This window comes from Artemia franciscana, chromosome 7 (genome assembly GCF_032884065.1).
Source record: "Artemia franciscana chromosome 7, ASM3288406v1, whole genome shotgun sequence".
NCBI lineage: Eukaryota > Metazoa > Arthropoda > Branchiopoda > Anostraca > Artemiidae > Artemia > Artemia franciscana.
In genome coordinates, this window is record NC_088869.1 from 19065481 (window position 1) to 19078983 (window position 13503).

Here is a 13503-nt window from a genome sequence, read left to right on the forward strand (position 1 = left end):
TACTTTCTTCAACCTGTTTTGCTTTTTAGTCTTCACATCACTCTTCCAAGTGAAAATTCTTTCTAAGTCTGTGTTCCAATGCAGTAGGGACAGAACCCTTTTGGCTAGTTCTGCGATATCTGAAAAAAAAACTCTTTCGTTTGTGAAGTTTCTCGTTTGATGTATTGTTCTTTACCAACTGTGTAACCATTTTGCTCGAGTCTTCCTTTATACAGTCACTAAAATATATGGCAGCCTTCCTTTCTTTCCTTTCCTTTCCTTCCTCAAGTTTTCCTTTTTAGAGTCACTAAAATACATGGCAGCTTTCCCTTCTTTCCTTTCCTTTCCTTCCTAAGTTTTCCTTTTTAGAGTCACTAAAATACATGGCAGCTTTCCCTTCTTTCCTTTCCTTCCTCGAGTCTTCCTTTCTGGAGTCACTAAAATAAATTGCAGCTTTCCCTTCTTTCCTTTCCTTCCTCGAACCTTCGTTTCTAGAGTCTCTAAAATATATGGCAGCTTTCCTTTCTTTCCTTTCCTTCCTCGAGTCTGCCTTTCTAGAGTCACTAAAATATATGGCAGCTTCCCCTTCTTTCCTTTCCTTCCTCGAGTTTTCCTTTCTTTCCTCCTGTCTTCCTTTCTAGAGTCACTAAAATATATGGCAGCTTTACCTTCTTTCCTTTCCTTCCCCGAGTTTTCCTTTCTTTCCTTTCCTTCCTCCTGTCTTCCTTTCTAGAGTCACTAAAATATATGGCAGCTTTCTCTTCTTTCCTTTCCTTCCTCAAGTTTTCCTTTCTTTCCTTTCCTTCCTCCTGTCTAGAGTCACTAAAATATATGACAGCTTTCACCACCGGGAGTTTTCACTGCCACACTTAGTGATGAAATACTATCTTTTTTCTTTTGGTTTTTGGAGCCATCTTAGCATTTACAAAACTGAAGAAACTTCAAAGAAGACCACCATCCTTACAAATTCTTAATTTCTCAGCTGTAGCAGCAGCACATAGATGGACCGAATAGCAAATGCATTTCAAAAGCAAAAGTTTGTTTTATTTTTAGATGTGATATTATAAGTTGTTCTACATTTTTTAGATTATGCTATGTTAAAGAGGATTATGCTTGGATGCTTTTGTTTCCTAATTATGCTATGTTCAGCATAATTATGCTACATCTGGCAACACTGATGGGGGTGCCATCTATTCCAGGTGCAGAAGATCTCTTCGTGCTCTTTATTTCCTTCTAAATTCCTTCTCTGTAGAATTTTGTACAAGCTGTAGATCATCTCGGTTAGGCGGTGCTTGAAGAGTCTCATACACCTCTTTTATACGCTGAATTTATGTTGTCGAATCCTTACTCCAAGCTAGCCTTTTTTTATTTTCTAAATGGTCTGGCTAACTTCCCACAGGTGGTATTATTTGTGCGGGTTTTTATTTTCCTACATTTTTCTTAAGAAACTCTTTTTTATAAAAAATGGATACGGCATTAGACTTTACAGTCCCTACCGGCGGTGCTGATCTCCGTTTCTTGGCCCTTCAGCCAGGAAGTGCAATGGGGGGTTGGGGGCCAACCATCCTGTGCTTTCGCACACCCTTCCTGTTTACCTTCCCCAGCTTTCTCCAGGTACCCATTTAAAGCTGAGTCGACTCTGGCTAAGCTTACAGAGTCACGCCACTGACTCCCGTCCCAAACTGAACAATTGGGTACACTGGGATTCGAACCCGCGTCCTTTCAGACAAAGAATCCCAAATCCAGCGCACCAACCGACTCGGTTGGTAAAATAAATATGGTACTCGGTTGGTAAAATATACCAGTAAAATAAATCTGGCTTCAGGTATATAGTCGGAGTGTTAGTAGGCAATAATGGGAAACAAAGGAGCGTTGACATAAGCTTGTCAAACGAACTTATTACCCTTTCAATTTTCTTGTTCTGTAGTACAAAAATGATGTGAAAATCGAGGAAAAGCACATACTATTCTTAAATTTCAGGTTTTTGTCGAGAAGGGTGTCATTTCACAAAATATACGGGAAAATTTATTTCTCAAAATCTAGGGGAAGGGGGTGAATTTTGTTGTTTGTCATTTTTTTTTCAGTGAAATTGTAAAAAGAAGAATTTTTATAACCTGTATTTGTTTAATACATCAAGGTGGTTCAGAGACATTTGTTGACAAGCAAGAATTTTTCTACTGTGCTATGAGGCGGCATCACAATATTTCGTTTTTGGGCGAAGCTCGTATTACTGTGGATCGGTCTAATTTGCTCTCATCGGTAAGTCGTAAGCTTCTATTATGCTATTATTATAATCCTTTTATAATTATTATGCTATTCTATCATTCTCTAAAAGAAACCCTAATATGTCATACAAATAAATAATCAAAAAAAGTTAAAGTAAAACATGATCATCTCTTCTCCAATTTTTAGCAGAATAATGCGATAAACAAAATGATATTGGCAATCATTTTACCGGAGAAATCCAAACTGAAGAAATTGCTAAAAAAAAAAAAAAATAATAAAAAAAAAAATGGATGGATGGAAACGGGATTTTTCATCACCTTTTGGTTTTACAATAGACACCAAAAATTTAGAGTTTTTTTTTAATAAATTAGGAGACTAGTATCTATGAGTAGTAAAAGAAGAGGAGAAATTTGTACCATTTAGTGTGTTTTTCATGCTTTTTGCGACATAAATTGCAAGCACAAGTCAAGTCTTCTCTTGATAATTGTTTATTCCACGGTTTCAATGTTTATTCGGGCTTCATTAAAATTAAAAGCCATAAATCAAGTTTAAAATATGATGTTGCTAGTGCTATTCGATGTTTTCGTCGAGACTTTTTTTAAAAAAAGAGAAGAAAAAGCTGAACTTTAGTTTTCTAAAAAAAATGAGCCTTATATATAGCATCCAATGTATATGTATAACGCATGCGTATACATCATTAAAAAAGCCTTTGTTTAGTTGTGGATTAACAAAACGGCCCGGAGCAAATTTGACTTACTTTATCCTAAAATGCAGACTCTTATAGCCTTCCACGTTTAACGATACGTTGAAGATTGATTTGTATTTACTGGAGATCGAAAATGTTTAATTTTTCAGAATATTATTATCAAATAATTTCTGTCTCTCCAAACTGAGAGACAGAAATTACCATTTATATCAAAATATAAATGCTAATCTAGTGTTTTTGAGTTTGCAATGGAAAAGTAAGAGGTATTGACCTATTAAATTAAAAAACTGAATAGATTGTCACCAGTGTATAGGTTCTTAATAAATTATTTCTGGAAACTTCATTCATTACCCCCCTTGTATCCTTGGCCATGGAGCCTTTCGGAGGGGGAATAAGTGTATTGTAATTCCATTTTGAATTGTATTTTGTATTGTATTGTATTGAATATTGTATTGAATTGTATTGGATTTTATTTTATGTATTTTATTTTCAAATAAATAGGTTAAAACAGCTCTCCTCAAGATTTAGTTTTTTGATAAACCGCAAATGACACTATTCCGTATTGGGATTGACTACGTGCAACTCAAACTACGTGGAATCTATGGTATTTTCTGTTCGCTTTAATTTTTAAATTATTTTTTATTTTTCATTCTATAGTTTTAGAATTTTTTAATGAATTCATATTGGCGTCTGTTCGTTTTATATTGGAAATATTATACAACCGTCTCTACGGTTCTGTTTTGAAGTATTTGAGAAGTGTTTTAATTAAACTTATGTTCGTTTTATCTTAACCAAAAACTAAGAAACAAGGTTCTAAGTCGACAAGTGGATGATCTTTCTCTTGGTCTTTAATTCTTCTTATCAGGTTTAGAATAAAGCAAGAATAAAAACAAGTAAATGATAATGAAAAAAAGTTAAGTAAAAAACAAAAAAAGAGTATGGTAGTACTATTCTAGGTTGGTATTACTATGAAAGGAGGAGTGAGAGTCAGAAATTTTCGTTGGAGGAGTGTACGAGCATCTGAAAAAGCTCTTTTATACCAGATTTTGAGAAGTCATATCCTCAAAGGCCTTCAGATGAACATTATTTTATTACCTATTACAAAAAATATCTAACAGCTATTTCATTAAAAGCTAGTCTATGCTAATTTAAACTCTTTTCAGTCTATGCATGCCTTACGGGGATCTTACGCGTGGTTCAAGAAGATTCGTGTGATTTTTTCTGGGGAGCCTGGTGAGTGTTATCTCTCTCCCTCTCTCTCTCTCTCTCTCTCTCTCTCTCTCTCTCTCTCTCTCTCTCTCTCTCGTTCTCTCTCTCTCTCTCCTCTCTCTCTCTCTCTCTCTCTCTCTCTCTCTCTCTCTCTCTCTCCTCTCTCTCTCTCTCTCTCTCTCTCTCTCTCTCTCTCTCTCTCTCTCCTCTCTCTCTCTCTCTCTCTTCTCTCTCTCTCTCTCTCTCTCTCTCTCTCTCTCTCTCTCTCTCTCTCTCTCTCTCTCTCTCTCTCTCTCTCTCTCTCTCTCTCTCTCCTCTCTCTCTCTCTCTCTCTCTCTCTCTCTCTCTCTCTCTCTCTCTCTCTCTCTCTCTCTCTCTCTCTCTCTCTCTTTCTCTCTCCTCTCTTTCTCTCTCTCTCTCTCCCTCTCTCCTCCCTCTCATGGAGTCATGTTGTCATGTTGCTAAAAAGTTCGAAGTTTTAGAACTTGTCATTTGAAATTTTGAAACAATTTTCCTAGGCTTTTGGGTCTTGGCTCCAGAGGCATAGTAACTGGGACACTTGGACTAAGTTTTCTTTCCCAGAGTAATAGGGTAGTTGTACTAGAAACAGTTAAAGTGGATGAAAATACTATATTAACCTACTAATTTGGATTTCTTAAAGTGTATCTATTCTATTTTTCTTTTTTTGTATAACTACCATAATGGATGTAGCCAGAGATTGCCCAGGCTCTTGTATTGAGTAAATTATCAGTTTTTGCATTCAGCGGCTGCAGTGACTTAGTTTCCATTTTTAGTGTAGAGTGTTTTTTTTTATATATTTTTTGCAACTATCGTTCGCTCAATTTTTTTTTAATCATTTTTAAGGCTTGGATCATGGCGGTGTATCCAGAGAATGGTTTGATCTTCTCTCTTCAAAGATTTTTAGCCCCGAAACTGAGCTTTTTGTGCCGTTTTCAAATAATCCTCAAGCCTTGGTGCATCCAAATCCAAACAGATCTCCACTGATGACACTTAAGTTCTACGAATTTGCAGGAAAACTTGCTGGAAAGTGCCTTTTTGAATCATCACATTCATCAAAGCAATTCATCAAAGCCAGATTAAGTAGATCTTTTCTTGCCCAGCTAATTGGGCTAAGAGTGGACTATAAGGTATTTCTTTGGCCTAAAATAAATTAGTGTTATATGTTACCTATTAAAAGGGAATCGTGGTTTAATGATTAATTATATTGTATGATAATAGAAAATACCATAAAGAGTTGGACGATTTTAACAGCTGAAGAAGATTCCAAAAAAGAAATGAATTTTTTTCATTGCTGATAATTCTACTGTACCCTACCATTCAAGAGTCCACCTTTAAACAAGGGCATCCAATTCATGATTGCCCAATGTCAAGGAAAACATTCGATTGTATTTATCACCTAGATTTTGCAGACAAAATAGTAACATGCTATGATTTTTATTTTATTCCTTGTTTAAAACTTGGCACAGCGTTAAACTGCCTGAGCCCAACACTGACAAACGCTCTTCGAACACCCCATCCTATTTAAAGCTTCCAAGTCACATTTAAATAATATTCCCAAAAATTTAAGTAATCTGCACAATCTACATACAGTCTAGTCTTTAGCAATTGGCATTTTTCTTGTCCTTCTACAAGGTATTTAGTAAGTTGGGACAAATGCCTGTGTTTGAATATCATGGAAATTAGGGTCGAGGACCCGCCCAAAGCTCTAATCTAAAATTTTCATAATTCGGAGTTAATTGACGGAAATCAACTCCTGAGCTGTCCTCAAAGGGAAGACTAGCAAGGCATTGTATGTTCGATAGTACCTTGATGGTCTATATCTACATCAACCTACTGATCTCTCCTTGAAGAAGAACTTTGCAGACGTGTTTTGGAAAAAATATGATTGAAATACAATGTATCGGTTAATATATAGCCTAAGAATATCCAGGGCAAGGCTTTCTTTTAAATCTCTATTTAACGAAGTTTGCAACATAGGGTGGTGATGGACCACCCTATCATAATAATCATAATAAAATGTCATCATAATAAATCAGCATAATATCATCATAATCATAATAAATCATAATAAACCTATCATCATAGTAAAATGATGATCCAATCACTGGCTTAGTTGTAAAATAATCAATGGTTTATCTGTTCAGCATCTCTTAATGCTTTTCTTAAGAATCAGTGACTTAAACTGCATAGTTGCAGCAGCAGCAGGAATACCGAAAGAGTTCAAGGATTTTATAAAAAGAATTCTAGCCTTTTTTTTTTCGAATTCTTCTAGTAACTAAGTTGCTAGCAACACCTTTTAAGTTGACAACTTATGCCTAGAAAAACTCTAAGCATCTCTGCTTCGTGTCCAGTTTCATTGTTCAATCTTTCAGATTATAAGTTTTAGTTCATTAACTTCGTTAATATTGTTGTAGTTTGTTAATTAATGTAAAGATGCATGTTTTTTACAACTGTCATGCGACGTCAGCACGCTGTATGGAACAGAATCCCTGGTCTCTTTAGGGGATCCTAGATGGGGCAAAACTCTATTGAAGTATTTAGTGAACCAATTTATTCAACTAAAGCTTTCAAATTACTGTCAAATACCCTTCAGTTTTCATGGAGTGAATATTTGCTTAGAGACGCCATCGTGTGGTAGTGCGCCCTTGAAAATCGGAAGGTGCTAGCTGTATTGTTTCATTAGTACTAAACTGATTATTTCGCTATATATTCCTATTAGACTTTGATCCTATTCGGTTCAAGACTGTCATGTGGCACACGATGAGCGAAAAGTGGCAGTTTGTTTTTTGTCGTCTTTTTTGTTGTTGAAATAGGGCACTGGAAGTAGGACGCTGACGGGATCTGCAATTTTCTTTTATGTTTTTCAGTCAATATTGAAGCTACGATTTCTGGGTTGGCTAAGCTGTGTTTGCTAATCAATCTTGAGTTTCGTGTTTATGGTAGTATGTTGAACAGGTATTTGGCGAAACAGAAGAACATGGAGCGGGAATTTTGCCCTATCAGTTTTTTTTGAAAATATGCCAGAAAGTCGTAACATAAAGAATTTGAGGCAGCAGAACGGTGATGTAAAGACTGGTAAGGTATAAATGGATGGAGGGATATTTCTTTGAAACAATTGAAGCATAGGAGGCAGATAATTGGCGAGAAATGTGAGTGATCAGAAGACAGCAAGTGTTGGGATAAAGAGGTACCAAAAAGGAGGCCTAGGTACGAAACACGGTCATTGGTCTTATTAACAGAGATGCCAAGGGATATAGTCTATGATGAATAATTGCCACGGCAGTTAAAAAGAACAGTTTATATATTTTTTTTATTGCATTTTAGGCTGGTATTACGGTATTGACCATATAAAAAAGAAAAGATTTCTGATATACGCTCTGTGGTACGACTCAAGTTGAAGATATTTTCAGCACATGAGATTATTTGACCACGTTTAGATAAAACAGTTTGGGAAAGAAATTTTTTCTTGAATCTCTATATGTTCTGGCCTTTTTTTCTTTCTCCATTTTTCTGGATTGTTATTTTAGTTGTTTAAGAATTGAAGAACTGAAGTGAAGCAATGATGTATTGGTTTTGAAGAAAATATTCCTTGACCATCAATCTGAGGTTGGAGAAACAAGTTTTCTTGCTCGTATCAGTTTTGAGGATGAGATGCCGCTTGTGCTAGGGGCTCGCGAGTGGTGAGTGACATTCCCCTTTTGTTTGAGGGACCAGTGTTTTACAAGGAGGAAAAACAGATAGGTGAGCCCTTTCCCAAAACTGCATACCGGAGGGGGACACCAATAGCCCAGAGGCTATTGGTGCAATGTCGTTATATTTTAGGGAGGGGGTGGTAAGTCCTTTTTTTAGTCCGCCCATGATGGTAATAAGCTGTGTAATGAAACTAAAAAATAAAAAATTTGATCGAATTTTAAAACTATTTTTCAAAAATCAATCAATCCGTCATCGATATTACAAATTACTAAACTCTACAATTTCCTATCCAGCTGTAATTGGAATACTCTTCTTAACTTATTGTGTTTCATTGTCGTGACCAATTGAAAATTAGTTACACTTCCTAAATATCTGCTGTAATTTATTCTTGGGTACTGCTAGATAGGTTGAAATTAATAACCACACTCCTATATAACCTAGTGTCTGAAGGTAGCTTTTTCAGTAGAATTGTTCCAAATTTTTACATCTTTTTCCATCGCAGTTCTTCGAATACGATGACCCCGACTTGTATGTATCAAAAATAAAATACATCCTAAACTCGTCCGTGAATGACCTGGACTTGACTTTCACCGAAGAAGAATTTGACAACAACGGAAAATTAGTCAAGGTAAGTATATACACTTAAACTATTCGAACTAGTTATTACCTACTATTAAGTACTATTAACTATTAAGTACTACCCAAATAACCTGTAGAAGGGAAGGCCTACTAAAAAGAACTGTAGTGTATACTTTTTTGTGAGGACTGGAAAATTACATTCGCCCTAATCTTTTCCTGACATTTCCAACTCGACCCCCCCCCCCCGCCAGGCGACTGATCAGGGAAGATTCAGAAAAAACATAAATATGTCACCTTTTATTGAAACCTGGGGGCTTACATAACGCAAACATAGCTATTTTTTTTTATAAAATATATATGATATTTAAAATATTTATATTATAAATTATACAAATTTAAAATATGTATTAAATTTTAAAAATATTAAATTGATATATCTGCTCTCTTCAAGCAAGTAGTAATAGTGTATGTATACACTTATGCATTCTTTTTTTTCTCGAAGATATTTTAGCATCAATAAGCATCAATAATTCATAGTCGTTGAATAATGGATTTTTTTATTAAATAATTGATTATCATTAATATGTTATTCGCTGGAGGTTGAAAATTGATTTAGATAAGTCATGACTTCGTGAAAAGTCTTTTTTTTTCGTAGAGATGATCGTATTGAACCTGTGGTTTTATAATATCGGGAGAGGTCTCATTCTTGACGACTTGCGAAATCCCAAATTGCTTAAATTAGCATTACTTATGAGAAATTGCAAATAATTGTATCAGTCGATCTTTCTGAATTAGACTTATAGAGCTTCTATCCACTAAAACAAAAAGAAATAGAAAGAAATATTATTATGTTTGTAATGAGTTTTGAGCTAATGTGTGAAGGAAAGAGACCTATGAGAAAAACAAGGACATTGTCAAATCAAGAGTTAAAAAACGAAAATGAAGCACAAAATAAAATATGCGGTTAGAAGACATGCCGCAACGAGCAACAATAATTGATAATCGATAAGCAACAATAATCGAGCAACAATAAGTAACAATAATTGGATAGCTAATAACTGAATAATTGAACAAAAAAAATGAATTCAATGAAGTCAAGTTGTTCAAATATATACTTTTCGTTAGTAATCTAATGGAATAATTATTTGGAAATTACCTTGTAAGTAAAAATTGCGACAGAATAAAGAAACATGTTATCCTAGCGCCACTCAACTAAGAAGTAATTAAAATTAATGCTGAGATTGTCGATAGCTTCCCAGGAGAATACAAATCCTGTAAAAGTTATGATTCTGTAAAGAATGAAATGGAAGGAAGAATTGACGGTAATAACGTAATTAAAGAAAAAATAATTATTGGGGAAAAGTTTGAAAATAAATACAGGTGACAGCGAGAATTGCATATGTACTAGCGTGTCGAGTTCCAGGGACTGAGTGAAGCTTGGGCTCCTGGTACTATATGTAATATATATTTAATTACGATAAGACGAATTTTATATAATAAAAATGTATAGTTATTAACGTAAACTACTGATGCTTCAGGTCAAGTTGTGGCAAAACTTTTGTTACTATTTGCCCTAGTTTTTTTCCTGGAAGTTTCAACTCGATCCTTCCAGCCGTGAGACAAAGCGGGGTAGACACATAAAAATATAAAATATGAACTTCACGTGGGCTATCAGTTATTGACATTATCAGGTAGGTAGTTTTTTTTTCTTTTTTCTTTGTAGGTAGAATTTTGTTTAAAACCTTTATATCACATACATATCAGTTAGTCGCAAAAAGGCCGTTCTGGCCTGTAATAGCGACTACATTCATGTTACTTTAATCATCAATGATACTAACTCATTAAATACGCAAAAAAAATGAATAATGTGTATATATACGTGTATAATATTTCAAATAATTATTCAGGCCTGAAAAATTATGGATAGCCCACTCTCATTTAATGCGCTTCTCTTCACCATCCTGATCATTTATCATTCAAAAAATGCATTTTTAACCGGTGCTTAAGCTGTGGGAGACTCTCTGACTCCCTTTTATACTCTGGGAATGCATTCTAAATTATCGGGCCTATGTAAATCACATAAATTTATGATTTCGTTGGTGGGTTTTTTGGCTGCAGAGTATAGGAGATGATATATATTTCGCTGACACTTTTCACTAGTGTCTGAGCGTAAAATCTGAGCGTTGAAAATGAAGCGTAAATTAATCTTGTATTTCATTTTTATATACAATTTTGAGACAGTTTTATGTTTTAATTTATCTTGTTTTTGATGTGTTTGGTTAATGCTTCTGACAACCAGCAGGTGCCATAGCGCAAGCTTACGTGAACAAAGAACATCTTTGGAAAGAATTTAAAACAGGAAAAAGTATCAGAGGGAATGCTGTAGTGCTGCCTAACTAATGAGTCATGTGCCTCCAAGTGCTATTTTTTTTATTGGACTTTTTTCATTTAAAATAGGTGGACGTAGAAACTTAGGAGGCGGTACCTTCTATTGAACATAGACATTCCTCATGCCCATTAAGAATCTAAAGTGATTGAGTGTGACTACTTCCTCTCCTTTGCCCGTTTTTGCCCTTTTCTGGCGTTTTGTTGAGCCTTGTTTTGGGGGGATCCAATATTTCATTTTCTATTTAACCTTTTTGTTATGGTTGTGCATTTTACTTCTGTATTTTCAATGAAAATTTCAAGTTCTAGCGCGCTTTTCACAGTCAAAAGTTATTTGAATTTGACCAGTTTTTTTTTTTCCGTTACTGGCATTTTGTCGGGCGGGGAGGGGCCCGCTGGTTTCAAGAGGGGCCAAACTTTTTTTGTTATATGCATTTCAAAGCTACACAATTATATTTCAACATAGTGTTCGCTCAAGCAGCTCTGCTTTTTTTCAAATAAGTACTCCTCTGCGCATTGTTATCCAGCTGTTATTACAAGTGCTTTTTTGACACAGTCAAGGGGGAGGGGTGAAAATTCTCCACAGAAACCAAGGATGCATTTGCACACATTAATAAAAAAAGATAAAGTCAATGGTTTTTGGGACATAGAGATTTCCTTGGTTGCTCAATTCACACTGAGTGGAGGAACAAACGCAAATGGGTTGGCACCAGTATGACCCATCCTGCCTCCATGCCAAAATAAAGTTGTTTAAGCAGATGACTGGAGTATTGTGTTCCGGGTATTGATAAACCTTCGCATCGAAGTAACAGATCGCTCCAAGCGTAAACTGGTCGGCTTAAGTCATTCCTAAATGTCCTTGTATATTAGTTAGTGTACTAACTTATATTTATCTTTGGTAATATCAGTGACCTGGAAGTATCTAGTGTTATAGATAGGAAGTATCTTGTGTTCTGGAAGTATCTAGTGTTCTAAAATTCTTTGGCTCCGGAACTAGCACGGGAATTCATTTTTCTGAGGGGGGGGGTACATCAACAGAGCAAAATAAATCAAACAGTTCGTGGTAACGAACTGTAGTAAGGAGTGACCCGGCTCAACAGTAACAAAAACTCTAAAAATGGAATTTTGATACCAATAGTTACATAAAAAATCGCATTTTAATGCTGATTTTAAATATATAAGTTTCGTCAAGTTTAGTCTTACCCATCAAAGGTTACGAGCCTGAGAAAATTTGTCCTATTTTAGAGAATAGGGGGAAACACCCCCTAAAAGTCATAGAATTTTAACGAAAATCACACTATCAGATTCAGCGTATCAGAGAACCCTATTGTACAAGTTCCAAGCTCCTATCTAAAAAAATGGGGAATTTTGTATTTTTTGCCAGAAGACAAATCACGGATGAGTTTTTTTTTTTTTTTTTTTTTTTTTTTTTTTTTTTTTTTTTTTTTTTTTTTTTTTTTTTTTTTTTCAGGGGTGATCGTATCGACCCAGTGGTCCTAGAATTTTGCGAGAGGGCTCATTATAACGGAAATGAAAAGTTCTAGTGCCCTTTTAGTGACCAAAAAATTGGAGGGCACCTAGGCCCCCTCCCACGCTCATTTTTTTTTCCAAAGTCGTCGGATGAAAATTTTGAGGTAGCCATTTTATTCAGCGTAGTCGGAAAACCTTATAACTATGTCTTTGGGGACGACTTACTCCCCCAAAGTCCCCGTGGGAGGGGCTGCAACTTACAAACTTTAACCAGTGTTTGCATATAATAATCGTTATTGGAAAGTGTACAGACGTTTTCAGAGGGATTTTTTGGTTGGGAGGAGGGGTTGAGAAGAGGGGGTTATGTGGGGAAAAACTTTCTATTGAGGAATTTGTCATGGGGGGAGAAGATTTCCATGAAGGGGGCGAAGCATTTTCTAGCATTATTTAAAAAAACAATGAAAAAATAAATATGAAAAAGTTTTCTCAACTGAAAGTAAGGAGTAGCATTACAACTTAAAACGAACAGAAAATATTACGCATATAAGGGGTTCAACTCCTCCTAATACCTCACTCTTTACGCTAAAGTATTTTAAGTAATTACAACTATTTATTTTACGGCTTTTGTGATTCAGGGGACAAAATTTAAACTTTAGTGTAAAGAGCGAGGTATTAACGAGTGGGTGAACCCTCTCATATACGTAATAAAAAAATACGAATGTAGAAGTTTGTTACGTAAGCTAATTCGTAAATTACATATATCTTTTACTTATGAAAACGTTCGTAAAAACTAACAGTTCTAGTTGCCTTTTTAAGTACCCAAAAAAATGGAGGGCAACTGGGCCTCCTCCCCCTCCTTTTTTCTCATAATCATTCGATCAAAACTATGGGAAAGCCATTTAGCCAAATAAATAAATATGCAAGTTTCGCTTCAATTATTCATCTGCGAAGAGCCGAAATCAAAACATGGATTAACTAAAAAACATTCAGAAATTAAGTAAAAGAAACAAGTTTTTTTTAACTGAAAGTACGGAGCGACATTAAGACTTAAAACGAACAGAAATTACCCCGTATATGTAAGGGGCTGTTCCCTCTTCAACGCCCTGCTCTTTACGCTAAAGTTTTTACTGTTTTAAAAAGTAGAGTTGAGAGAAAGAGTCAAACTTTAGCGCAAAGAGCGAGGTGTCGAAGAGGGAACAGTCTCTTTCATATACGGTGTAATTTCTGTTTGTTTT

The 13503-nt window shown here is 35.3% G+C and overlaps 1 protein-coding gene across 3 annotated transcripts in view; it reads left to right on the top strand.

Moving 5' to 3' along the window:
• The window catches only part of LOC136028942 (apoptosis-resistant E3 ubiquitin protein ligase 1-like), a 74398-nt gene that overhangs the window by 49099 nt on the left and 11796 nt on the right, over positions 1-13503 (top strand). For all 3 annotated transcript variants that reach the window (XM_065706928.1, XM_065706927.1, XM_065706929.1), the window contains exons 9-12: positions 2117-2238; positions 4075-4144; positions 4985-5268; positions 8337-8462. In XM_065706928.1, coding sequence (XP_065563000.1) covers positions 2117-2238; positions 4075-4144; positions 4985-5268; positions 8337-8462 — 602 coding nt within the window. The remainder of the gene's footprint in view (positions 1-2116; positions 2239-4074; positions 4145-4984; positions 5269-8336; positions 8463-13503) is intronic.